The 25,946-nt window shown below is 51.9% G+C and overlaps 2 protein-coding genes across 3 annotated transcripts in view; one reads left to right on the forward strand and one right to left on the reverse strand.

The window, feature by feature from the left end:
- PCDH12 (protocadherin 12) lies at positions 1 to 10,988 on the forward strand. 2 transcript variants are annotated; one of them, XM_071569938.1, is made up of 5 exons: positions 1 to 2,293; positions 2,387 to 3,070; positions 3,561 to 3,655; positions 5,170 to 5,321; positions 10,176 to 10,988. In XM_071569938.1, the coding sequence occupies exons 1-5, from the start codon at positions 167 to 169 to the stop codon at positions 10,538 to 10,540; spliced, it is 3,423 nt and encodes a 1,140-aa protein (XP_071426039.1). In that variant the 5' UTR covers positions 1 to 166; the 3' UTR covers positions 10,541 to 10,988. The 2 variants fall into 2 exon arrangements, with proteins under 2 accessions (XP_071426039.1, XP_071426038.1); XM_071569937.1 differs by having other exon boundaries at positions 1 to 3,070.
- Positions 5,715 to 25,946, reverse strand: part of DELE1 (DAP3 binding cell death enhancer 1) — a 27,017-nt gene continuing 6,785 nt past the window's right edge. The window contains exons 5-12 of the mRNA XM_071569939.1: positions 23,203 to 23,258; positions 21,495 to 21,588; positions 20,658 to 20,800; positions 19,658 to 19,816; positions 18,601 to 18,693; positions 15,101 to 15,257; positions 14,019 to 14,280; positions 5,715 to 10,553 (exon numbers count right to left, since the gene is read on the reverse strand). Of these exons, the coding sequence (XP_071426040.1) occupies positions 14,027 to 14,280; positions 15,101 to 15,257; positions 18,601 to 18,693; positions 19,658 to 19,816; positions 20,658 to 20,800; positions 21,495 to 21,588; positions 23,203 to 23,258 (956 nt within the window). The 3' untranslated portion in view covers positions 5,715 to 10,553; positions 14,019 to 14,026. The remainder of the gene's footprint in view (positions 10,554 to 14,018; positions 14,281 to 15,100; positions 15,258 to 18,600; positions 18,694 to 19,657; positions 19,817 to 20,657; positions 20,801 to 21,494; positions 21,589 to 23,202; positions 23,259 to 25,946) is intronic.

A 25,946-nucleotide genomic window follows, 5' to 3' on the forward strand; every position in this document is an offset into this window, starting at 1 on the left:
CGGTGGCAGCTCCCTCCACTCCGGGCTGAGCGTTCAGCCCGGGAGCACCTGGGGCCCCACTGTCCCCTGGTGATGGCAGGGCGGGGGACAACCACCAGACTGGCTCGTGATTTCTTCTCCTTTCCAACCACTGACCGGTGCCTGTGGGACTTGGGGATGGGAGAGGATGCCGAGGACTCGCGGTCGCCGTGAGGACTCTGTGGCCATGCGGCGACGGGCGGGCAGGCCCCTGGCACTGCCCTGGGGCAGGGGCACCGTGGGCTTTGCCAGCAGCATCCTGCTGCTGAGCCGCTCCGCCCTGCAGCTCCCGGCGCTCTGGTGGTACCTGTTCCTCTGCGCCGACGCCCAGGAGGTCGCCACGTTCACGGTGCAGTACCGCGTGTTCGAGGAGGTGCCGCCGGGAACGCTGATAGGGACGCTGGCCGAGCACTTGGAGGGGGGCGAGAGCGGCGAGACTGCGGATGCCTTCCAGCTGATGGAGACCCCCGGGAGGTTCCCGCTGCACGTGGGCAGCGGGGATGGGGTGCTCAGCACGGCCGGGAGGGTGGACAGGGAGCAGCTGTGCCGGCACAGTGATCCCTGCTGGGTCTCGTTTGACGTGCTGGCTGCCCAAAACCTGGCGCTGATCCACGTGGAGGTTCAAGTGCTGGATGTCAACGACAACGCGCCGCGGTTCCCCACGCCCGAGCTGGAGCTGGAGATCTCAGAGAGCGCATCCCTGCGGACACGGATCCCGCTGGATCGAGCCCTGGATGCCGATGCTGGCCCCAACGCCCACTGCTCCTACGCCCTCTCCCCCAGCGAGCACTTTGCTCTGGAGGTTGTTTCCAGCTCCGATGGGACGAGGCATGCGGAGCTCGTTGTGGTTAAAGAAGTGGACCGGGAGCTGCACTCCTCCTTCGACCTCGTGCTGACGGCCACTGACCACGGGGAGCCGCCAAAATCAGGTACTGCTTTAATTAAAGTCATAGTCCTCGACTCCAATGATAACAGCCCCATCTTTGCAGAGAGCTCCTTGACTGTGGAGGTTTGGGAGGATGCTCTGCCCGGGACCCTCCTTGTGACAGTCACAGCCACCGACCCTGACCAGGGTCCCAACGGGGAGATCGAGTACAGCCTGAGCAGGCACGCGCCCCTGGATGTGCTGAGCACTTTCAGCATCGACGCCCGCACGGGCAGCATCATCCTGAAGCACCCCTTGGACTACGAGGAAACCCACACCTACGAGCTGGATGTGCAGGCCCGGGACCTGGGTGCCAACCCCATCCCAGCACACTGCAAGGTCCTGGTCAAAGTCCTGGATGTCAATGACAACGCTCCCGATGTCCATGTCACCTGGGCCGCGCGGGTGCCCGTGCTCTCCGAAGCCCTTCCCAAGGACAGTTTTGTGGCTCTGGTGACAGCCAGCGACCCTGACTCAGGAAACAACGGGCAAGTGCTTTGCTCCCTCAGCCAAGGGGGTGAGCACTTCAGGCTGAAGAGGACCAACAGCCACAGCTACGTGCTGATGACCAACGCCGTGCTGGACAGGGAGCTGCGTGCCGAGTACAACCTGACGCTGGAGGTGCGGGACCAGGGTGACCTGTCCCTGGCCGTGCTCAAACATCTCACCATCTGCATCAGTGATGTCAATGACAACGCCCCAGCCTTTGAGAAGGCCACCTACGAGGCTGCTGTTGCTGAGAACAGCGAAGCACCTGCCTTCCTGCTCACTGTCCGTGCCACTGACCCCGACCTGGGCTTCAACGGGAAAATCACCTACAGCATCCCGGACTCCTCTGCTTTAGGTCTGATCTCAGTTGACCCCACCACTGGGGATGTTTTTGCCCTCCAAGCTTTTGATTATGAGCAGATGAGGAGCCTGGAGTTCCTGGTGACTGCAGAGGATGGAGGTCATCCCAAGCTGGCATCCAACATCTCCATCAGGCTGGCTGTGCTCGACCGGAACGACAATGCTCCCATCATCACCATGCCAGCGTTGGTGGGAGGTGCAGCCACACTCTCTGTCCTGGTCAATGTGGAGACAGGGTGCTTCTGGGTGGTCCCTGGGAATGGGAGCAGCCAAGGGGCTGCAGCAGTGACCAATGCAACACTGTCATGTGCCGGCACTCCCTTCCTCTTCTCCATCGTGGCCAGGGACATGGACTCTGGCATCAATGGGGCTCTCCGGTATGATCTGGTGGGGGGGGCTGATGCTGAGCTCTTCATCCTGGACCCTCTCTCGGGGCAGGTCTTCCTCAACGCCAGCAATGCCAGCAGCCTCGCCGGCAGCGAGCGGGAGCTGGTGGTCCGGGTGAGTGACGAGGGGGACACCCCCCTGCACACCCTGGCTCGGGTCCGCTTAGTTTTCCGGCATCACGGGGCCTTCTCCAAAATGTCATCCCAGGATCCAGGTTGGCTGAGCCTCTCCGTGGTGGTTGTTATCTGCCTGGCTGCTCTCCTGGGCGGGTGCCTTCTCCTTCTGGCCCTAACCCTGTCTCTGCGTAAGAAGGACAAGAAGGACAGCATGGCCTACAACTGCAGGGAGGCAGAAGATGCCCGCAGGCAGCAGCAGCTCAAGAAGCCACACAGGCAGATCCAGAAGACCGACATCCACCTGGTCCCCCTGCTCCGGGGCCGGCCCCGGGAGGCTGAGCCCCCCCAGCCCTGCCAGGATGATCTGCCTGGCACAGCCCCCCCTGCACCGGGGGGCTCCCCACAGCCTCCTCTCCACTTCACCCCCACTCTCTACAGGACCCTGAGAAATCAGAGGACCCAAAAAGACTCTGAGGAGCAGCAGGGGACCTTCGAGCTGCCCAATCTGCAGCGCCGGCCCTGCCAGCCCCACAGACCCAAACATCTGGTGAAAGAGGCTGCGAGCACCCTGGAGGCACCACCGCACAGCAAGAGCTTGGTGAAGCCACCCATGGGACAGCCCCAGCTGCCACCTGAGCAGCCTGTGGGTGCTGGGGGACCTGGGCAGCCCCAGCCCCACCAGCAAATCCTCAGGAGCCTGGTCCGGCTGTCGCTGGTGGCACTGGCAGAGCAGAGCCCCACTGGGGAGTTTGCGATGGAGTCGCCCCCAGTGCAGGTAAGAGCTGCCCTGTGCACTCCCAGAGGTGTCGACCCACCCCCGTCCTTCCTTTCCTGGGTCTTGCCCACCCTGAGGTGGTGGGAACCTGCACCCTGGGTGGGGGTCTTTAGTTGGTCTCTTCCCCCAACCCTGGGCAGAGGTGCTGGGTAGGATGACCATCCACCCCACCACGGGCAGGGTGTCCCCACACCCACCAGGACACCCTGGGAGCTGGGGGGGAGGGAGGGTGGCTGTGCCAGGGAGAAGGGGCAGTCCCTTGCTCCCTTTCCCAGGGATGTGCGGGCAGGGAAAGGCGGGCGGGCAGTGCAGGGGCAGCGGGGGCCAGGTGGGCTCCGGGGCACTTGTTTTTCCTCCTGCCCGGGGCTGTCGAACCATCTGCAGGAGGAGGAAACGCTATAAAAAGGCCGGGGGGTCCGAGGGGACGTCCTGGCAGGAAGCAGCTTGAGTGGCAACCGCTGGGGCTCAACAGGCTCTTCCTGCCTTACAGCAAATCTCGCAGCTGCTGTCCCTGCTGCACCAGGGCCAGTTCCAGCCCAAAACAAACTACAGGGGAAACAAGTACACGGCCAAGAACGGCAGCAGGTAAGGCTGGATCCTGGCCCTTCCCTCTCCCACACCTTCTTCTCTCCTGTCTCTTCTTCAGCCTCACCAGTCCTGGGTCTGGGGACAGGAGCCACCGGGGCAGCAGAGACACAAGGCAAAGCCTCATGCCCTGATGTTCGGGAGGTAGCTCCTCCCTTAAGGGGATGGCTGTGCTCCTCTGGTCCTGGCTCCTGTTAGTATCCACCTGCTCTTTCCCTCCTTCCTGGGGCACCTTTGGTAGCTCCTTCCATTCTCACCTGAACTGCTCCATGGCCACAATCCATCATCCCATCCTTGCCAGAGGAACACCAATGTGTTCCGGTGTGATGGACAGGGATGTTTGGGAGCAGAGAGGGCCCAGCCCTGGAGGCAGCAGCACAAGGATGAGTTTTCTCATGGCTCTGGGCACTTTCTGAGAGATGTGTTGACATGAGTTTGGGGCACCTGTCCCCAGGCCAGGAGGCAAGTGAGGGAGACACTGCCAGCAGATTTGGAAGGACTGAGATATCCCTGCTGTGTGCCAAAGACATTCCCAGAGACAAACTTCCCATTAAATTTTGCTGTTGACACTTCTGGGTGAACAGTCCTGAGGATGCCAGATGTTCCCCCATTCACACCTGCCCAGGCCATGGGCAGACACAGCCTTCTCCACCTTTTTCATCTGCATCCCCTGAGGATGGAGAGGGTGGGACAGTGGCTTCAGTGCTGCTTGGGCAGGGCTGGGCTATGGTGCTCCTCATCTGGTCCTGCAGGTGAGAAGCTCTGAATTTACAGGGAGGAGCCAGCAGCTCCCTGTTTGTTAAGGATATGCCCTGGAAGTGTTCATGATGAGGTTGGACAGGGCTTGGAGCAACTTGGTTTACTGTCCATGTCCCCATGGTAGGGGGTGGAACAAGATGAACTTCCAACCCAAATCTCTCTGTGATTCTTTGATCTCCCGGAAGAAGGTTAAAAGTCCTCTCAGGCAAGAAATGTGGAGCAGCCCCTTGTGTGGCCCAAACAAACCCTGAATACATTATTCAATGGGGATTGAAATGATTAGACCTTTGGTTCTGAGAGTGATGCACTGTAACCGAGGGAGACGGTTTGTGACCTGCTGAGACGACTTCACAGAAGTTACTGCAACAGGCAACTTTATTCATCCGCTCACAAAACTCTTATACACTTCAAAGGCTGAATTCCTCCGCAGCTCCGCCACCTTGGCACTGATAATTGGTTAACAATGCTGTTTGCATGACAAAGCCTGCTCTAATTGGCCGATTACACACATCTGTTGAGAGGGTGGCAGGAGCCGCTGACCTCATTAACTAGTCCTTGAAGCTACAACACGCTAAGTACAGAAACAAGTTCAATACACAACTCACACTTTAGACCTAAGAGCATATGAAATCCCAACAATGCACTGAGAGAGTGCCCAAGCCCCTCTCTGGGTCATTTTGTGGGGGACAAAGGCAAGAATCTTCACGGGGCTGTGCTGGGAGCTGGGGTGACCCGAGTGCTGTGTGCCCTGGCAGGGCTGCGGGGCTGGACACCGACTGCCTGAGCACGAAGGACAGTGGGCACGGCGAGAGCGAGGCCGAGGACCGCGACTCCGAGAGCGGCTTCGAGCTGTCTGTGCCACAGCTGGTGGGGGAGGAGCTGGAGACCCTGCTGGAGCCACAGGCAGGTGAGGTGGCTTCGCTACTGGGAGCACACTGGGGCTGGTGGAGGGTTCCAGCAGTGGGGTCTCCTCAAATAACACCCCCCATTCAGGAGGTCAGACTGGCTGGCCTGGGGACATCTCATCTCCTGAGGTGGCTCTGACAGTGGCAGATGCTTGGGACAGCATGTCTGGACCATCCCAGGCGTTTGGTACCGGGCAGTTCACAGCAAAGGCACTTGTTGAGCTCATGTTGGATTTGTTCCCGTGTTTATGGAAGATCCTTCTTTCCCATGGATGGATCTGCTGTTGTTTAGCTGATGTGTGAGTTTGACCTCTCTTGCTGTGTAGGGATGAAATCCAGTTTATCACCTGGTGATCTCTTTCCCACCCTGACCTAAGCCCCTCCCTTTCATGGTCTCCTAGTCCATTTAGAGTGAGAAAGGTGGAGAGTTGTCCTTGTCAAGCCCCAATCAGGCTCCTGTTTCCTACAAGGCAGAAATCCTGAACAGTCTCATCTCCTGTGACCAACTTGCTGTTAATTTTAGTGTGCCTTTACTGAGATGTGGTGACCAGAACTGTGCAGAGTGTTTAGGAGACACTGGGGACATAAGGAGGTTTCTTGGTTTGTTCTTCATTCCTGTCCTGCCCAATCTCCACCCTGAGCTCTGTCAGCAGACTGTTCATGGTGACTCCCAAATCCCTTCTGTGCATGACATGACATGTTACTCTCCGGTACAATCGTCCACTTACTGGTGACACAGAAATCCACCAGCCACATGTTGCTCAGGACTGTCAGCACTATTAGGACCTTCACAAGCCTCTGCCTTGAGTGTTTCAGTAGAGTCAACACCAACACTGTCCCCTTCTCCGTATCATTTATCATTGTGTTGAGTAGATACTCTGGGACTTAGCTTGGTGGGAAAGATTAATTATTCCTACTCTCACTTCCCAGCTTTTTAACACATTAGTTTCTACAGGACTTGGCTGTTGACTCCGGGACAGCTCAGGTCCCTGAGAATCTGGCTGGTGCTTTTCCACCAGCTCAGGTGTCCTCTGTCACCATAGAACTGAATCCCAGAACAGTTTGCATTGGAAGAGACATTAAAGCTCATCTCATTCCACCCCTCTGCCATGGGCAGGGACACCTTCCACTAGATTAGTTTGCTCCAAGCCCCGTCCAACCTGGCCTTGGACACTTCCAGGGATGGGGCAGCCACAGCTTCTCTGCCCAACCTGTGCCAGGGCCTGCCCACCCTCAGAGAGAATTCCTTCCCAATATCCCATCTCACCCTGCCCTCTGGCAGTGGGAAGCCATTCCCCCTGTCCTCTCACTCCAGGCCCTTGTCCAAAGTCATCCAGCCCTTCCAAAGACTCCAACAAATTTGCAAAACACAATTCCCCACCTTGACACTGTCACGCCGGTTCCCTTTGGAACAGCAGCTCCTTTTCTCTCCACTGAGCCTGGCATAGGATTTCTATGAATCTGCCTGCACCAGATTTATCTTCACATGTTTAAAAACCCCTGTCACAACTTCTCCTTCCCTTGCCCAGCTCCCGTGTTCATTTGAAGCAGTAGTTAACGAACAGCAGCTAATAAACCAGGCAATTTCATATCCGAGTTCCTCTGGCTCTCCGGGGTGAATACCATCTGGGCCTGACATTTCCTACATGTTCCTTTTATTGATTTGTTCTAAAAATCTCCTCTACTGGCATTTCAATTTGAAAGAGTTGGGCTGACTCATGTCCTGTAGCAGAAATTTCATTGTGGAGCCTCCACAGAAGAGCAATTCATTGAGGTTTGCTGCTGGGGTGGTTTTAATTCCAGAGTTGGGCATTTTTGGTGCTTTTCCTTAGGGAGAGAATCTGCTGCTTCTCCACATTTGCCTTCCTGCTCTTTTATTCTAGTAGGGAGTAAATGCAGGCAAGGCTGGGTGAAATGAGAGCTAAAAGCATTTTGGATCTAAAGGTCCTGCAGCCAAGGGCAGGGAGTGAACAGGTGATGTCATGGCACCAATCCCAGTAAAGGGCGCTCAGTCTGGTTCCAGTCCTGCCCACAGGGAGCATCCTAGAACATCTGTGTTGGGATGGGGCAGATCCATGAAGTGCCATCTCTCATGATTATTAGATCTGATAGGAAAAAACCCTTTTGCCAAAGTACTGGCATTTCATACAAGCATTAAGGTTGGCAAAGAGATCGGACAGAGTCCAATCATTACCCCAGCACTGCCAGGGCCAGCACTAACCCTGTCCTTAAGTGTCACATCCACATTTTTTCAACACTTCCAGTGATGATGGTTCCACCACTTCCCTGTGCAGTGCCTCACCACCCTCACAGGGAAGAGTTTCTTCCCAATACCCAACCTAACCCTGCTCTCTGTCAGTGTGTTCTCCCTTGTTCTATCACTCCACGCCCTTGTCCAAAGTCATCCAGGGCTCTTCATCCAGCCCTTCCAAAGGTGCCACCTTGACAGTGTCACGCTGGTTCCTTTTGGAAGGAACCGTGTTCCATTTCCCAGGGAATGCTGAGGCTTTGCCCATGTGGGTTCCTGCTGGCCATTCCCAAAGAAGCTGCCCTGTTTCAGTGGTGCAAAACCTTCACCATGAGCCCAGAGCTTCCCTAGAAGGCGACAGGGCGCAGACGCCGGAGCTGCCGGGCTCCTTCCTCCTCTCCCAAACACAAACAGAGAAGTGGACTTGCATCCTGAGAGGGAGGAAGGAAGCTTTGCTTGAGCTCAGGAGTATCCTAACAGCTGGCTGAGGCTGTCTGGGCCTTTGTGCTGTTCCCAGTGGGAGGCACAGTGGGATTAATGAGTCCCAGGCAGCTCTGGGGTTGTTTATGCTGCGGGATGAACTCAGCACCCTCTGTTAACACCAACCCCCACCAGCCAAGCACAGCCTCTCCCAGCAGCAGATGAGATAGAACTTTAGAGATGATAAAAACAACTCCTGCTCTCAAAACACCATTAAAACAAGGCAGTAAAGAGTTATTGGTCAAATTAAACACACCTAATTATAAGGTTTCATGGCCACGGGACCCACTGAGTCGTGGCTCTCCCTGCAGGGAGCAGACTGCTTGTGTCCTGTTCCACAGCTGAGGCATCCAAAATTCAGGGAATGCAGTGGCTTCTTGCAGACTGGGAGGAGAAAACTGGATGTTTTACAGCAAAACTGTGGGGCTGCAGCACTCTTGGGTGATGTGTTAAGGAACAGTCACTGTAACTTAAAGACAATACTGGGATTGCAGAAAGAAATCCTGGAAGTGAAGCAACATAGAATTTTGGAGCTTCAGCTCAAACAAAATCCAAGTGATGTACCTGCCCTTCTCTTCTTACCTGGTTTGAGTCCCAGCTCTCACCCCAGTTCTACTCAAGGAAAGCTGTTTTTCAGAGAGAAAGGACCAATTGCTTAGTTGGTTGAGGAAGGAGCCTTGTCTCAGCCACTTACTGGGGACTCCATGTCCCAGGCTGTGAGGGGATACTGATTATCCTCTGGAAGCAGCAGGAAAACTGCATTAGAATGGGGTCCCTCCTTTCTGAGGTCACTGTGCAAGTCAGAGCCACAGAATTATTAGTGACACCAGCTCCTGCCATGCTGGGACTGCTGTGTTTTGTTGCCAGACATCAGTGACTTGTTTTGCTGCTCTCAAAGTGTTTCACAAACCAGGTGGTTTCACAAACCCCCCTGGGGGTACTTGGATGTGTTTTGGGAAGGAACAACGTGGGGCTGGAAGGCAGCTCTGTGCACCACAGCACGGACTCTTGTTTACCAAGCACCTCAAAAAACAAGAATCCCCGTTTCCTTTCCTGCCGTCTGACGGGGAAGCTATTCCAGGCTCTCCCTGCTATGGGGTCCTTCCTTTCTTTTCCAGTAGATGTTTATTCGTGGACAGTTATAATCACTTCTTCTTTTGCCAGCACTATTTTAAGCCTAAAGATTTCCTTTGCCGGTGCTTGTCTCCCCAGAATAGCGGCAGGTTGCAGGCAGGTCCCTGCAGAGCTCTTGCTTCCTCCTCAGGAGCACCAACCCCCCACTGCTGGGGTGTCCATCAAGTCATCCTGCATCACTCCCGGGTTCATCCCCAGAACTTTCCCTGCACTGGTGTCATTTCAGCTCCTCTCTCCTATGGATAATCAGATTTGTGTGTAATTCTCCTAATCAGGTCTCGCCAGACCCAGTAACAATACCATGGATATGCCTTCATACCTTGACCAACATGCTGTATGATTCCATTTTGGGATAAAATCACATTACTGGTGCACTAAGGAGCCTGCCCCAACCCCCAGCCCAGGCTCCCACTGCTCCTCAGCTGTTTCCAATCGAGGAACAACCACTTTATAGCTCAATTGTTTGTTACTTGTGCTCAACCACCCAGCTGTGCATTTTATAATCCAGAATTTCATTCTGCTATTATTGTTTTCACAATAACCCATTTCTTCTCGGTCTCAATCTGCCTGCTTAGCAGCAAATTCCCACCCTGGAGTGACCCTGAAGGGAAGTCCACTATCTTTTGTGTTCACCACTTCCCCCTTGCAAGCTTTCCATTGTCAGCCCCCTTTAGCCAGTCCTAAACCCTCCCTCTCTCTGACTTTGCTAACAATTCAGTGAAGTGCCACTCAAGGCTGCAACAAATGAGAAAACAAAGTGATTCTAATGGTTATTACATTAAAGCAAAACAAAAAAACCCCAGTCGTTTTAAAGCAGTTCTATTTTGTTTGGCTTTTTTAAGCTGCTGGTTTGTATGATGCCGCTGGTAGTTTCTCTCTGTTTACAATCACACCTTTTGGTGATTTCAGATGTTATCAATTATCAATAATTTTATTAAATTTTCCCCCTCTCTTCTCTCCTTGGTCTCCTCTGCTCCACCTCTCTCTCCTGCAGAGCTGGCCCTCAAGAGGCTCACGGCAGCAGACCCGGCGTGGATGGCTCGGCTCTCCTTCCCCCTCACCAGCAGCTACAAGGACAACGTCTTCTGCCCCGACTCCCCCCACTCCCCTGAGCATGAGGAGGCTGCAAGGCAGGAGACACCAAGGACCTTTGAGACCTTTGGCAAAGGTGCTGGGGCTGACTCCAACGCTGCTGGGACGAGGCTGGCCAGCACCTTCCTCTCGGAGATGAGCACCCTCTTTGAAATGATTCTGTCCCAGAAGGTCCAAGTGCACAACGAAACGGGCTCGGGGCTCCTGCGGCAGCTGTCGGCACGTGGGAAGGGCCTGGGGCTGGAGGACAGTGCTGCTGTTCTGTAGGTTCTGCTGGTGGCTGTGATAAGGAGAGGAGAGTCAGAGCTTTGGGTGCTCACGTGGGCTCCACAGGGTCACTGCAGTGCCTGTGTCCAGACAATCCCAACAGGAATGTTTCTCCCTTTGCCTCACCCCATCAGATTTTTCCATGACTGATTTCACCTTGTTCAGTTCCCCTCTACCTGCCTGTTCTTGCCTTCCTCCTCTTCCAGTTTCCTCTTCCAGCCTCCCTTCACACTCAGGCCACCCAACAGCAGGAGGGCCCTTTGCCCCCAGGGCAGGCTGAGAGGGGACAGGGGTTGCTGGAACAACCACAGCACAGCCAGAAACACCCACGAGATCACAGAGTGTGCACCACGGATGTTAAAACAGTTGTCATGGACTCTGACATGTCCTGCAGAGTTGGGCTCCAGGATTTCAGTTATTTAAATAAAACTCTTTTTTATTAACACGACCCTCTCTCGAACAAGGTGCAGTGTAGCTGACACATGTGCAGACAGCCTGGAATGGCAGCTGGGAAAGGGGAAGATGTGCCTGTTGTCTCACACTGATCCTTCCAGCTTTTGTGGTTCTACCACTGAGGATTTGCATTTTGTTAAACACCCAAAATCAGCACTGGCACATCTCCCATGGCTGTACCAGGTGCCCACAATTTCCACTGGATGTGGCACTCAGGGCTCTGGTCTGGTTCATGAGGTGGTGACAAAGGTGGGACTTGATCTTGGAGGTCTTTTCCAACCTTAATGATTGTATTCCATTCTCTTTCGAGGCCACTGGATTTTGGAGCATAGTCCTTACCCAGAAGCAGACAACAGATGGCTGGAGTCTGCCAAAGGTAACCTGGGAAAAGGGAAGCGTGAAAACACTGTTTTAAAATATTCAGTCTCCAGCTTCACCCTTATGAGTTTTCACTTTGATCTGTCTGCCTGCGAGCTGCAAGACAGTTTTGGGATAATTGCATGGGTAGGAAAACCAAGATATTGGTAACAAAGGAAGAAGCACACAGGTGTTTGTGCTTCCCCATGGGGGATGTGCACTCACAGAGAATGGAAAGGCAGCAGTGGCAGAGCAGCTGCAGAGCATCCACAGTGGAGTGTGGATGGCAGGGAAGGGAGTCTGGAGCCTGCACACACGGGACTCTTCTCTGTACCAGTCTGTGCCTTCCAACTATGGCACAAACCACTAAAAGAGATTTAGAGCATGCTGGTGAAGTGGCTGTGAAGGTGGGAGGGGAGTCAGATGGGAATGAGGATGAGCCATCACCTCCCTGCCAGCACAGCGGTGTCACTGCTTGTGACTGCCACCCTCCTCTCTGACAGGGCAGGGCCAGCACTGCTCCAACCACTCTGCCTGGTTCCCTTCAGCACCTTTACAGCTAAAAAACTGCACTGACTTCTCCACAGACACCTCAGTTCACAACAAGTTTAGGGCCAAAGCAAATGTACTCATTTGCTGTTGCATCAGGTGTCTTTGGGTGGTATTTTTTGCTTTCATTTTCCTGTTAAGTTGAAAAAGAACAGGCAGCACATCCCAGCAGACCTGATCCTGGACCACCTCAACAGTGTCCTACCTGTGTTCTTTTTCCTGCACCTGGAGGTGACAGTTCCCAGCTTTAGGTGTGTACCAGACAATCACACAGATAATTTAAAGCAGAGTAAATGAGAAAGTTATCCCTTTCTGTTGCTCTTGGGACAAAATGACAAGAGCAATACAGTAAGATTTCCCCTGGTGGGATCGTTTAATATCCAAAATATCCACTGCTGTGTTTGGAGTCTCCAAAATGCTTGCACAGATGAGCCCATCTCTGGCATCCCTACACAGACGGGTTTGTCCTGGGTTTGCAAACAGAAATCTCTTGCTGGTTTGTTTCACAAACAAAACAGGTTCTTGCACCAAAACAATGAGAGAGCCAAATTCCAACTGAGCTGCAGCTGTGCAAGCCCCGAGGGAGGCACTCTGAGACTGAGGAGATGCAGCCCTGTGGGATTCCTCTGCATCTTGGGAGCACATGCTGAGGACAAACCCCGCACCTTCCTCTGCAAAGTTGCTTTGATGTGCCTGTTAAAGGACAATCTTTACACAAAAATACCTTACAATAAGCAGATTAAAAAGGAGACAAATTCCTCTCTCTTGGTTCAATTTCCTCATTCTGCAAACTGCTTTCAACCCCCCAGTCCCTACCCTGTCTTGACCAATGTGTAAGTGCTGTGGATTATCCCAGAATAGGAAATCCACCCGAGGAATTTCCTGCTAATTGCATCCTGCTTGATAAAGGAAATGGTCTGAGCAAGCTTGGTCTGAGCAGAGACCAGAGAAGAACAATCAGATGTGCTGAGGGCTGGCTGTGCCTCTCCCTTGCTGAATGGAGACCACAGCAAGTTCAGGATGGGGCCACTGCGCCTTTGTTTTCCAGAGCCTGATCTACACAAAGCACCAGAGCACCAGGGCCACAGGAAGCTGGACAGTTTGTACAGATGCCCTTGAACCAGTTTAAACTGGTGTGGACAAATGCCTTTTTCCGGATTGAGCTGCCCCAGTGGAAGGAATGATCCCAGCAGCTGCTGCCTGCCAGTGGTGCCTTCCCGCTGGGAGCATCCCTTATCCACTGAGCTGGCGTGCTCAGCAAACATTCCAACATCAGTTCTGAAGCAAACCTTGCTCATTGTGACTCAGAGGGGTGTGCCCATGGGAGCAGCTCACTGCCAGAGCTGAAGGAGTAACAGCTGGGGACTGAAGGACGAGGTGCAGGATGGCTGAGGATAACTGTCACTCTCACTGCTACAGCTGGATCCATGTCATATCCCCAAAAACCTGTGTCCTCATAATGAGGATTCAGTCCCGTGCTTGCACAGGTTTGGAAGCAGATTAAACTGCCACAATGGCAATGCAGAGCTGAGCCCAGACTGTGCTGGTAGCAGAGCCACTGTGGGAACTTGCTTTGGAGAGAGACTAAACTGCCTCAGAGGGTGTGGGCCAGGCCCGTCACAGGGTTAATTGCCAACATCACCATATGGTGGCTTGCAAACCTCAGTGGGGGACTGTGCAGGATGTGCAGGGCTACTGGAATTATAACCCCAAATCACATCACAGTGGCACAGAACCACAGAAGGGTTTGGGCTGGAGCAGACCTTAAAGCTCATCCACTTCCACTCCCTGCCATGGGCAGGGACACCTCCCACTATCCCTTCTTGCTCCAAGCCCCATCCAGCCTGGCCTTGGACACTTCCAGGGCTGGGGCAGCCACAGCTTCTCTGCCCATCCTGTGCCACGGAGAGAGTCTATAGGTTGCTCTGTATAGAGATGTAGGTGCATGAGCAACATCCTTGTACTGGAAGGTAAGAGGACCACAACATGGTGGTGTAGGGATATCACAAAGTTCACCTCAACCCCCTGGGATTTAAAAATGGCCCCTTTCCACTCCCTGCCAGCTGCTTTCAGTCCCACACAGACCAAGGGCTACCTTCCCTCTGCTGGTGCCACTTACTGCCTGCCCTAGGAACAGCAGTGGTGGGGCTCCCAGAACAGCCTTTCCAGTGGCACTGTCCTGTGTCCGAAGGCACGGCTCCATCCTGCACTGCTGAGCAGCATCACGTGCAGTCTGTCTGCACTCCAGGAGTGGGGCAGGCTGAGGGCACATCCTGGCTGGGTGGTGGGGAGGCCTGCAGACACAGGCTCAAGAGCCCAGAAACTGGGGCTCGAGGAAGAGGCTCGTATTCCTGAAGGGAATGGATGCTTTGTCTGTACACCTGAAAGTACAGAAAAACAAGGTATTAATCACAGAATGCTTTGGGTTGGAAGGGCCCTTAGAGATCATCCAGTTCCAACCCCACTGCTGTGGGCAGGGACACCTTCCACTAAACCAGGCTGCTCAGGGCCCCATCCAACCTGGCTGACACTGTGAAAGGTTGGACTTGATCTAAGATATCACAGAATCATAAAATCATAGAATCAATTGGGTTGGAAAAGACCTCCGAGATCAAGTCCAACCCTCGGTCCAACTCCAGTCCCTTTACCAGATCATGGCACTCAGTGCCACGACCAATCTCAGTTTAAAAACCTCCAGGGATGGGGAATCCACCCCCTCTCTGAGCAGCCCATTCCAATGCCTGAGCACTCTCTCTGCAAAGAATTTTTTTCTGCTCTCCAACTTCAATTTCCCCTGGGAGAGCTTGAGCCCATCGTGCCCCCTTGTCCTATTGCTGAGTGCCTGGGAGAAGAGACCAACCCCCACCTGGCCAGAACTTCCCTTCAGGCAGTTCCAGACAGTGCTGAGTTCACCTCTGAGCCTCCTCTTCTCCAGGCTGAACACCCCCAGCTCCCTCAGCCTCTCCCCACAGCACTTGTGCTCCAGTCCCTTCTCCAGCCTCGTTGCTCTTCTCTGGACATCTTTTGCAACCTGAATGATTCTGTGACACATCAACTATAGGAACATCTTCCTCACTTTGGCTGGACTGGACAGAGCTGGTCCTTTGTGCCAGGGCCCTGTTTGACCCTTCCTCTGGCAATACAGGCTCCCCTTTTCTGGGGTCACTCCCCCTGCAGTGCCACCCCCTCCTGCCCCTGTACCTTCCAGCTCCTGCTCCCAGAGCCGCAGTCTCTCCTGGGCGTGCCTGTTCCCGGCTGCCGCCGCCTCCCGGTAGTGTCTCAGTGCCTCTGCCAGGTTCTGCTGCACCCCCAGGCCCTGCTCGTAGCAAACACCCACGTGGTACCTGCTCTGGGCATCCTGGCACAGGAGAGAGCACAGGGAGGAGTGACAACAGCAAAGAAAGGAGAACAGAGTCTTTACCAACTTCCCTAAAGTTTACTGCTCTATCTTTGGTCACCTTCTTAAGTTTAGTCCTCTATCCCTCAGTCTGTATTAAGTAATTTAGTATTTTAATCCCTTCTCTGAGCACACAGTGAAGCAGAATTGCTGCCCAGCTACCTCTGGCTCTGCTCCTTCCTGTCCCTTGCCAATTCACTTCACTGATTTCCCTTCAACACCTCGGTCTGTGTCAGGGAAACAAAAGAACAGCTTTGTTCCTGATGGCTCTGCAGAGCATCCTGCCTGTCCCAGGGGTTAGAGCTGAGAGGATTTGGGCAGCCCTTGCTGCACCCACATCCTGATCCCACCCAAGGTCTGAGCACGCCCCAGGACTGCCCTACAAGGGTTCACACTTGAAGTCTTGTAAAAACAACAAATGCCACAGAGGTGCTTGCTGCCAAGGGCTGGAAGATTCCCCTTGGCAGCCTTTAACACACAGTGCTGCACTCTCCTGCTCAGCCCCACCTAATTCTATTCCAGAAGAAATCTCAAGCAGCAGAAATGAAATCAAGCAAATAAGCTCTAAGAGAGAAAGCACCTGAACCACTCAGACATGTGTAACTGCAGAGAATGAACCAGAAAGCAGAGGGTGTCACTGCAGATGGGGCAGTGAAGCCAAACCCAAACCCCATGCCACATTTATGTGTTGGCTGTGCACTTTATCTTTGAGATCTAAGGGGAAGAAAAAGGTTTCAGATTGCAAGAAAGCAAGACAACAGTCCTGATGACATTAAAAAGACTGCATAGGCTAATGGTCACACAGACCTTTGCAGCACCAAAGTCAGCAGCACAACCTGGAGAGCATGGCTGCCAGAAACATGATCCAAACAAGGTTTTACATAAGAAAAGAAAAGAAGGAGAAAAATAAGTAGCAAGTTTTAATAAAGCCAGGAGAAAAAAACATATCGCAAGTGTTGCTGTCTGGGATGTAGCTGGTAGAGGCAAGTGAAGAACTCAGTGAGTGGGTGCTTTGCAAAATGTTGCAAGTCTCAGTTTATGACAGCAATAAACTCCTTTTGAGATGAGATAAACATGCTGAAGGATTGGCACTTCAGATGTGACAGGAGACAGGGTTCAATCAGAAGTTCTGCACCAACCATCTCTCATAGATGAGCTCCTCAGACACAAGGCTGCAAGGAGAGCAGATCCCCAAATTAGCACGGCAGAAGGGACTGAGATACCCTCAGAAAACTGGAGGTCAGGCTCAGTTCTCCAACAGCACTCTTGAACATGGGTCTGACATTCTATGGCTGCATGTATAAAATAAGGGAGGATAAAAAGTGGGAACAGCATTCTCTGCAGTGTAATGTTTGGAAAGACACTTGTCAGAGTTTCCTGCTCAGCTCCAACACCCAGGAACAACCAGGGAAACACTGAACTCATGACTTCTTGTGCCTTTTTTTGGAGTTGCACTAAATGGTGCAGTCCTTGCTTCACCCACACCCAGCATTCTTCTAACCAGCTAAACACCAATTCATACTCCAGGGCAGTGGGAAAGGAACACACCCATGGACCCTTCTGCCAGGAGAAGGTGTGGGGTTCCATCCCAGGGAGCCCATGCACAAGGCTGCCCTCAAAGCTGAGGCTCTGCTACATCCCCAGAGAGCATCCATTGGGAACCTGGGATGGGGAAGGATGTCTGGGATCTGAGAACTGCCATGGCTGTGACCAAAACATGTCCAACACTGATCTACTGGGGGGCACCTGCAGTTACCTGACAGATTTTGGGCTGTTAAGGGCTTACCAGTAAATGACAATCGTGTATTTAATCAAAACAGATCAGATCAATATCAGTGTGATATTGTGCAGCACACACATCTGACCCCAGGCTGGAAGAAGGAGCCAGGGATGCAGCTTCTGGGAGATCTTTAGCAGATTTAGAACTAAATACTCTGTATCAGGATGTGTCAGGCTCAGTCCCACCAGTGATCTGGGAAAAGAGGGTGAAAACCCAAGTGGCAAAGTTTGCAAGTCATGTAATGTCATTCAGAGTGGTCAAACTTACTATATAGGATTAACTAGAGAAGATTTCACAAGACTAAGAATGGGCAACACAATCACAAAGGAAACAGCATTGCCAAATGCAAAGCAGTGCTTACAGAAAGAAACCTGTGATATCACACTGTGATAGTTCCCTGAGACCATCTAATCACTGCTGAGTGTCAGGCAAAAGGGCAAACAGTATTAGGAATTATTGGAAGGGAATACAGAACAAAGCAGAGGATCTCATTATGTGAGATCCATGGCATACCTTCATCCTGAGTCCAGTTTTAGTCCAAGCACCTTAAAATGGTCAAATGAGAATTAGAAAAATAGAGAGAAGGCTGACAAGCAACGCAGAACAGCTTAACTGCACAGAGAGACAAACTAAACCAGAGCTCTGCAGCCTGCAAAAGAAATGACTCAGAGAGGACACACTAAAGGGCACCACAACCAGAACTATTAGCCAGCAGAATAGGGAATAGCTATTCATTATTTTCCATTGCACAAAAGCTGTGGGAACTGAAGTTAAAATGAGCAAGTTCTTCAGGAAAAAACTTGCTCTCACAATGCAGCTGAAAACAAGGGAACAATGTGGCAGTGCTGTAAGGAAACAGAACTGTGGGGTGCAGAAACCTGGCTGCAAGACATGGCATTGTCACACTTCTGCTCCTCTGAGTACTGCTGAGGGTTCAGGAGCAGTATTGTGTCCACACTGTGACACTGCTCTTCAAAAAAGGTAAGTCTGGGTCACTTGGAGAAAGTGGAAGAACATTGTTTGGGATCTAGACAACATGACCTTGAAGAGAAACTGCAACAACAGGGGAAGGATGAAAGGAGATTCAAGTATTTAAGCATGTTAAGGGGCCCTGAAAAAAAATAAATTCAGAAATAATCCTTTCATCCTCTCTAAAGAAGACAATGGACCAGTTTTGAAGAACAGACTCGAGACAGACACAACAAAGTTCTCAAAATGATGAAGTAGTGAAAGATTTTGACTGAAGAGGGTGTAGATGCTCCGTAATGGGAAACCTGTCAAAGTGTGCTGCAAGAACTCCACTGGTGCTTTAAGAACTCCAACAGGGCTGTCTCTGCCTTCATGTTCTGTAGGGTCTATCCCTGTTTCCTCTCCAAGATGCACAGGGCTCCACCCAGTCCCTTCACACGGTGCAGTAAAACCCTGACACTTGCTCCCATTTCCAAGAAGCCCTGGAATCTGCCATCAGTAACTTGGAATGGTCCCAAGCTGAGGACAATCAGAGCTTGCAGAGGGATTACTTACACCACTGTTTGCTGCCAGCAGCAGGTAATTCAGACCCCTCTTTTCCTGGGGCTGCCGCCCCCTCATGTAGAACACTCCAAGATAAGCCTGTGCCTGCAACAAAACCACACAGGGTACAGATCAGCCAGAATTTCCCCCTTTAGTTACTCCAGTTCTGTTGCTGATTTTGCAAGTTGCTCAAATGCTGTGGCAAGACAAATGTCCCCAGGACCCTGCTTGCTGCAGAGCCTGTTGGGAGAAAGGGGGGGCTGTCCCAGAAAAAAAATCAGCCTGCATTGGTAGACACAAAAAAAATCCCATTTCATCTTTTTAACTCCACCACACATGCAGTTATCATCACCATCCTAACGCTGCAGGACCCAGAATATCCTTCCAAACTGCACTGTGGGAGGCAGAGCCAGGGAGTGGCTCCGACTCGTGAGCTCCCCACAAGATCCAGCAGATGCACTTCCTGGAACAGGGTGGTACAGCAGGCACAGGCACTGCCAGAACGACTGGCACCTGCAGCACAAGATGGCACATGGGCCTAAAAGCATCTCCTGGAGAATGGGAAAGGAGGGCAGGATACACAGATCCACACGGATGAGTCATCTCCAAAAGTCACAGCTACAAAATGAGGATCTGTTCTTACTTTGAGCATTTCATGTAAGTTCCTCCAGTGAAGCAACACTTGGAATGGAGGGATGGAACACTGTGCTATGTTTTCAACTGTAGGTGTCAGTTCTCTTAAGCCAATGGTCTAATCCAAGAGCCACATTAAAAACAGACACCCAAAGTGCTGACACAGCTGGTACCCCCTCCCATGTGCAGTCAGGGCTGTCTCCCATACAGTGTCAGGAACACAAATATAGAACCAGACAACCACAGAACTGTTCGGGTTAGAAGGGGCCTTAAAGACCACCCAGTTCTAGACTCCCTGCTGTGAGCAGGCATATGTTGGAAGAATTTTGGTTGTAGTCCCACAAATGATGCTTTCTAGGATGTCTTGTGGCTCCAAGCCTTCAGCCAGGGTCCTCTGCTGGCTCCCTCCTGTGCCCCCCCAGCTGCAGGCACTGACCTCTGTGACCCCAGCCACTGCTGCTCGCTCCAGCAGTGCCAGAGCCCTGTGCTGGCTGTCCCAGTGCTGGCCAGGGCTGTGCTGCAGCAGGTACCTCCCATAGCGGTACTGGGCCATGGGGTGGCAGCTGCTGGCAGCGTGGCAGTAGTACAGAGCTGCCTGGAAAGAGAGAAACACACTGCTGTGAGCCAGGTAACATGATGGGACTCCCCTCTGGCCAGGCCAAGCTTAACCCCTGACTTGATCCACCACAGCAGCCCTCCCACCCTTTCCTGCTGAGGAGCATCAGCTTGGTTAAACCAGACAGCAGACTGTGACTGCCCCAGAGCCCTGGAACCACCCTGGCTGCTTTACTCAACCCTCCCCGCTTTGAAAGGGACCAAAAATTACTCAAAAGAAGCTGCTTTTGCAGCTCTTCCCAGCTCCAGCAGCTGCTGGCTGCAGCCAGCCTGCACTAGGTGGCAGGCTGCAGTTACCATTCCCAAACCACAGATTTAGGAAGCCCTCGGATATGCAGTGGTGTCTTAAATACAGTAACATGACAGGTTTCTCCTTGGTACTCCCCTGGGTGCTGGTGGCACAGCCTGTGCACCTGGAGAAGCCCTCAGAAGCTGTGGGAAAGGGGATCTCAGAGCACATCTCTGAGGGGATTGGTGGCACTGAAGTCAGCTCTGCAAACCTGCAAGTTTTATTATTTCCAGCAGTTTCTATACTGAGCCTTCAGAGCCTGAGCATTGACCAGGCTCCCCAGCGCAGTGGGCACGGCCCCAAGGCTGCCAGAGCTCCAGGAGTGTTTGGATGATCCTCTCAGGGACAGGGTGGGATTGCTGGGGTGTTTGTGAAGGGTCAGGGATTGGATTTGATCCTTGTGGGTGCACTTCAGCTCAGGATATTCTGTAACTCTATACCCCATGAAAAAGAAAAAGCGCTCCTGAGCACCCAACAAAGACCACTCCCCTGGTCTGGGTGTCACATACACAACCCTGCAAGCTGTGGATACCTTTTCCAAGTCCTTTTCCGTGCCTCTGCCATGCTCATAGCACAGGCCCACGTTGAACTGGGCTTTGCTGTAGCCTCGGTCTGCTGCCAGTTTGAAGCAGGTGTAGCCCACCCTGCAGTGCCCTGCCCTCATGCTCTCGATCCCTGAGGAGAACACAACGTAAGAACTCGGCAAAAGCAACAGCCAGAGCTCAACCCCGAATGCACAACCTCCCCCACAGCCACTGGGCCTTCCTTGGCTCATGCCAAGTGCTCTGGGCCACTTCCAGCTGGCTCAAGAACCCTCATTCCACAGTTTCCATAAGAAAAATGGCAACACTGCATTTTAGGGATTTTTCCAGCCTTGCTGCAAGGCGGATCACGGGCTAACACAGCGTATGGCTCACACTGCTTTCAGTGCTGCAACTAGTGGTGTATATAGGGCAGGGACTTTTCTTAGATCAGTGTATCTCCCTTCAGCTTTTCTTAGAGTTGCAATTCTGCAATTGCTTTTTCAGCTTGCCAGGAAGACTGTGAGCTCAGACAATAAAAAGGGATACAAGGATGTGACATCTCGTGTTGCAAAAAAGACAGAGATGGCTTAATTTCCAACTACAGATGTCAGGACAAACAGTGCAGGCTTCAACCAAGCCTGGATTGAAATATGCTGATAAAAATCTGGTGGCAGGATGGGATAAAGGGCAATAAATCTCTCAGAGCACACTTAAAATTGCTGAAAGGAGGCTTCAGCTTGGGTATATGCCATCTCTGCCTTCACACAAGACCTGCAATGCTTTGGAGGTCCTCCAAAATGAGAAACCTGTGGTTTAAGGGCAAAACAGACCCAAGTCCACATTACCAAGGATATTCAAGGCAATGGAAATATCAATCCGGAAAATCTGCTGCAATTGGAAAGCGGCTTCCTCCAAATGCCCTCGCTGAGCTGGGTGACCCTGAGGAGTTAGAGAAGAAAGCTGTTAAGGCAGCAGAATCATATCAACTCTACAGGAGATTCTTGCTTGGAAACAGAGCAGTGAGACCCATTTGTACAGTACTAGAGTTATCAGGAGGGTGATGTCATCTGGTGTCACGTGTCCACAAAAGCCATCTGATCAGGGAGGATGTATGGACACTGCCCACCTCCCCTCTGGCCAGGGAGCTTGGTGCAGCCTCCTGGACACCATCAGACCTTTCAGAATCCAGCAAATACTCAGTCTGCAGCTCTGATCTCTGCTCCCTGTGAGCAGTGACTGAGGGAATGGCTGGAGCTGTGCCAGGGCAGGGTTGAGTTGGATATTAGGAAAAAGTTCTTCCCCCAGAGGGTGGTGGGCACTGAATAGGCTCCCCAGGGCAGGGGGCACAGCCCCAAGGCTGCCAGAGCTCCAGGAGTGTTTGGACAATGCTCTCAGGGACATGGTGGGGCTGTTGGGGTGTCTATGCAGGGTCAGGAGTTTGACTTGATGATCCTTGTGGGTCCCTTCCCTCTCATGACATTTATTTTGTGATTCTGCAAGTCCTTTCAAAACTAACCTTACCCCTTGTGCCCTGTCCCACATCATGCCCACGGTCAGTCCCTGCCAACACACAGGCACATATCTGTAGGTGCTTTACCCACTTCCAGCAGAGCCCAGCCCTGCCTGAACTGTGCCCACTGCTCAGAACCCCTGCCCTGCAGGGACAATGGGCAGCGTGTCCCTGGGCGGTGGGAGCGGCTCGCACAGCCCGAGCGCCATCGGGCGGCAGCGGCGCTCACTGCACGGGCACCTCACCCGGTGTCACCCACTGCGGCTCCTGCTCCAGGCTCTGTCCACAGCCCTGCACCGGGGGCACCTCCCAGCACGGGCACATCCTGGGGATCACCCCCGCAGCAGGGCAAGGAAAAGCCTTTTTGGTGCCTTCTTCAGGAACCCACTCTGCTAAAGGCTGAATTTACCTCCACTCTGCTCCTGCTGTCCTTGAGCAATCGCTCAGCTGACTGATGGTTATAATAGGGAATTATCTGCATCTAAGACTGTGAATGGCAAGGAATTAGCAGGTTTAATCACAAGCACAATAATATGATTTCTGGCCCTGTGATCTCAAGCTGATGCACTCTCTTCAAGCCCCTCTATAACAGGCAAGAGCCAGCCCTGATCTGCAGTGCTTGGAGTGACACCACCTTCTCCAGTCATGGGTTGTCTGGTAAAAACCAAAATAGCAACAGCATATAATCACCTAGTGAAAGACTCCATCAAAATGCAAATACACAGGCACAGACTGGTGCTGCTGGATTAGTGTTTGCTATTTTTTTTTTTTTGGTGTTTGTTTTGGTGGTTTTCCCCATTTTCTTTCAGTTTTCCCCTACCAGCAGCCCTGTTACACAGACACTTTAAAGCATGGGGATGACAGTGTGCAGTTCCTGGAACTTTGCTCTGGCTAAAGCAGAGGGCAGCATATCACATCTCCCTTTCTTTTTCCAGAAAACAGTCATGTTTGTGAGTGTCTTGCTCAGGCTGTGCTTGGGGTTGCACTGGGATTTTTTCCTGCAGGGAAGGTGCAGACAGAGGGTGTGAAAAATGAAACCATACCTTTGCTCCGTGGAGAACTGGCCCCACACTGGAGCTTGCAGGGATCTGGAACTCCCCTACATAAAAAAAACACAGAACAAAAAAAGCAAGGTTAAGCAGTGCTGCATCTTTGCCTCTTCCTCCTCTTCCCATCCTTGCTATTGCGTAGCTCTTTCCTGAAGAACTGATCTCCCGCTCAGTGAGGGGCATTAAAAAAGAGAGAACGCCAATCAATCTGACCTTTGGAGCAAAGCAACCACGTGCCACAGGAATCCAGCCCTGTGGCTGCAGCTGGTTACACAGCTTCTCCAGAAAGGCCCCTGGCTTTGGTTTGAACACACCAAAAGGTTGAGAATCTCCCCTTTCTTCTAAAAGTGTGTTCCACTAACTTGTAATCGCTGCCTCAAACCTCTGTGCTCCCTTTCAAATTAAAATACAGCTGGTTTCTGCTCCCAGGCACTGGCTCTTCTAGGTTTTTTCTCCTCTTCACTAAAAAGCCAATTCCTTCTTTTGAAAGTCCTGACACGACTAATCAACCCCTCTTGATTCCTCTCTGTGATTCTAAACAGTCTGTGCAGTTCATGTCTTTTAACTGCAGTACTTTTCTGCCAGAATTCATTCATTTTATGACTTTTTGCCACTATTCCTGAATTTTGAACAGTGTTCCTGAAGTGCAGACCCTCTCACCAGTGCCACAGGAAGGGTGACATTCGAATTCTGAACTGCCTGGTTTGCATGGATCATAACTGTGCTCCAATTCCCACTGGAATCCCACTGTGATGCCCAGGGCATCTCAGCTGAGGGTCCTGCCTCCCGAGCTCCTTTCCCACGTAATTTCTTCCCAGGGGATGCAAGGAGATGATCAGACATGCTATCTGGCTGAATCAGGTGCAGGCTTAGGGTATCACCCTGCAATCCCCCCCAGCTTCTGGCTGCAGCACTTCAGAGACACTGATACAGCCACGTGTTCAGCCACTGACCAGTTTCAATCAGAATTATCTACCAGAAGCATCTACAGCACAAGCTCAGCCTCCTTGCTGGGAACAGAACTGTGCTGGCAGTGATTACACAGGCATTTACTGCAGCTCCTCAGAGGACAGTGACCTCCCCACAAAGGATGGACTTTTCAACTTGAATGCACACAAGCAGCTGGATCCCACTGGACATTTAACACCAGGTGCTGAACCCTGGATCACTCTGAGCCAGAGCTGCTCACACGAGCTGTGCCCTTCCCTGTCCCCCTCTCAAGCTGTGCAGCTGCAGAGCAGGGAGTCAACACAAGCAAAAAAAAAATCCTTTTAGGGCCTGATTCCTTAATTCCTGGTGCTATTTGGCTACTCAAGCACTTGTGCCAGCACAGCAGCAGCAGTGAGTGGTGCAACAGGCAGGACTGCTCCTAGCAGAGCCTGGACCAGGTCACCATGTGCAGGAAGTTGTGGCTTCTGTGCCAGCTGCAGCCTCATTATTCCCAGACAAACAATTCCCCTCTGGCTGTATTAAAATGCATTTTATCTGAACAAGCCCCACTCACCCAACAGGCAACATTGCCCTGGCAAGCATGATTTCTATGCATCATTCCACCAAAAGTGTATAATCTGTGAATTTATTAGCTGTGCTTTCCATTTATTTTCAGATCAGGCATCAAATTATCTGATCTTTCTCACTGCAAGGCTCTGTCTCCTGTTCAGGTATCTCCCTCGTGATGTAATTTGGGTTTTTGCCACACATACAACTGCAAATCCCATGAAAACAAACTCTCTGTATTAAGAATTCTCCCAGTACTTGTTTAAACAACATTAGTACCTCCCTGCTTTTAAGAAACTTTACATTTTGCACAGACATCTAACCCTAAATCAGAGAAAAATATGCTGTAACTTGGACAAACCATCAAACCATAAAATAAACAGCCACTAATTCTGAATTCTGTCAGGCTGCAGAACCACCTTGTTCCCCTCTGCCACTGGAAGCCCCTCCTCACCCAAACCCCAGTGATCTCCCCAGAGCAGGGTTGCCACTCCCATAGAGCATCTGGAAGAGAACATGGGAACCAACTGATCCTGACACCCAGATCCATCTCCTGAAGGATCCCAGAAGGATTTGGTTTGGAAGGGACCTTAAAGCTCATCTTGTCCCACCCCCTGCCATGGGCAGGGACACCTCCCACCAGCCCAGGCTGCTCCAAGCCCTGTCCAACCTGGCCTTGGACACTTCAGGGATGGGGCAGCCACAGCTTCTCTGCCCAACCTGTGCCAGGGCCTGAATTCCCTCAGAACTCACCTTTGAGGCTGGGTAAGCCTCAAACAAAAACTCTTCAAGAACACCCCCAGTAGCAAAGAATCCCCTCAGCACAATAAGACAACCAGCTTACATTAAACTTCAGTCTGACATTACTTAATACAAGTAATTTCTTATTTCCCAAAGAATGGTCAAACTTCCAGCAGAACTTCCCAGGCTTTGAACAAATTCATTGCTATACTGCACACACAGAACCATATTGAATTATTCTTCAGGTTGTAGGTGCAAAAGGTGGGAATTCCACAGCTAGAATTTTTGTGTGCAACTTGATTTCTACTTCTTCAAACATATGCTATGATGTAACATGACTACACATCCTTTTTTTAGTGTTCTGGATGCCCAATGCTCACATATTCAGCAGTTAAATATTTTTGTCTTTCCCCACTGTTCATCCTGGACTAATGAAATGTTGCTCACAGCTTGCTCCAAATGAGGAATTAATAATCTTCTCAGAGACAGTCTAGATTGCT

This window comes from Pithys albifrons, chromosome 15 (genome assembly GCF_047495875.1).
Source record: "Pithys albifrons albifrons isolate INPA30051 chromosome 15, PitAlb_v1, whole genome shotgun sequence".
In the NCBI taxonomy this organism is placed as follows: Eukaryota; Metazoa; Chordata; class Aves; order Passeriformes; family Thamnophilidae; genus Pithys; species Pithys albifrons.

Coding starts and splice junctions, on each gene's coding strand:
- PCDH12 (XM_071569937.1), top strand. CDS start 167: ATGCCGAGGACTCGCGGTCGCCGTGAGGACTCTGTGGCCATGCGGCGA. Junction 3,656..5,169: donor ACGGCCAAGAACGGCAGCAG/GTAAGGCTGGAT, acceptor GTGCCCTGGCAG/GGCTGCGGGGCTGGACACCG. Junction 5,322..10,175: donor CCTGCTGGAGCCACAGGCAG/GTGAGGTGGCTT, acceptor TCTCTCCTGCAG/AGCTGGCCCTCAAGAGGCTC.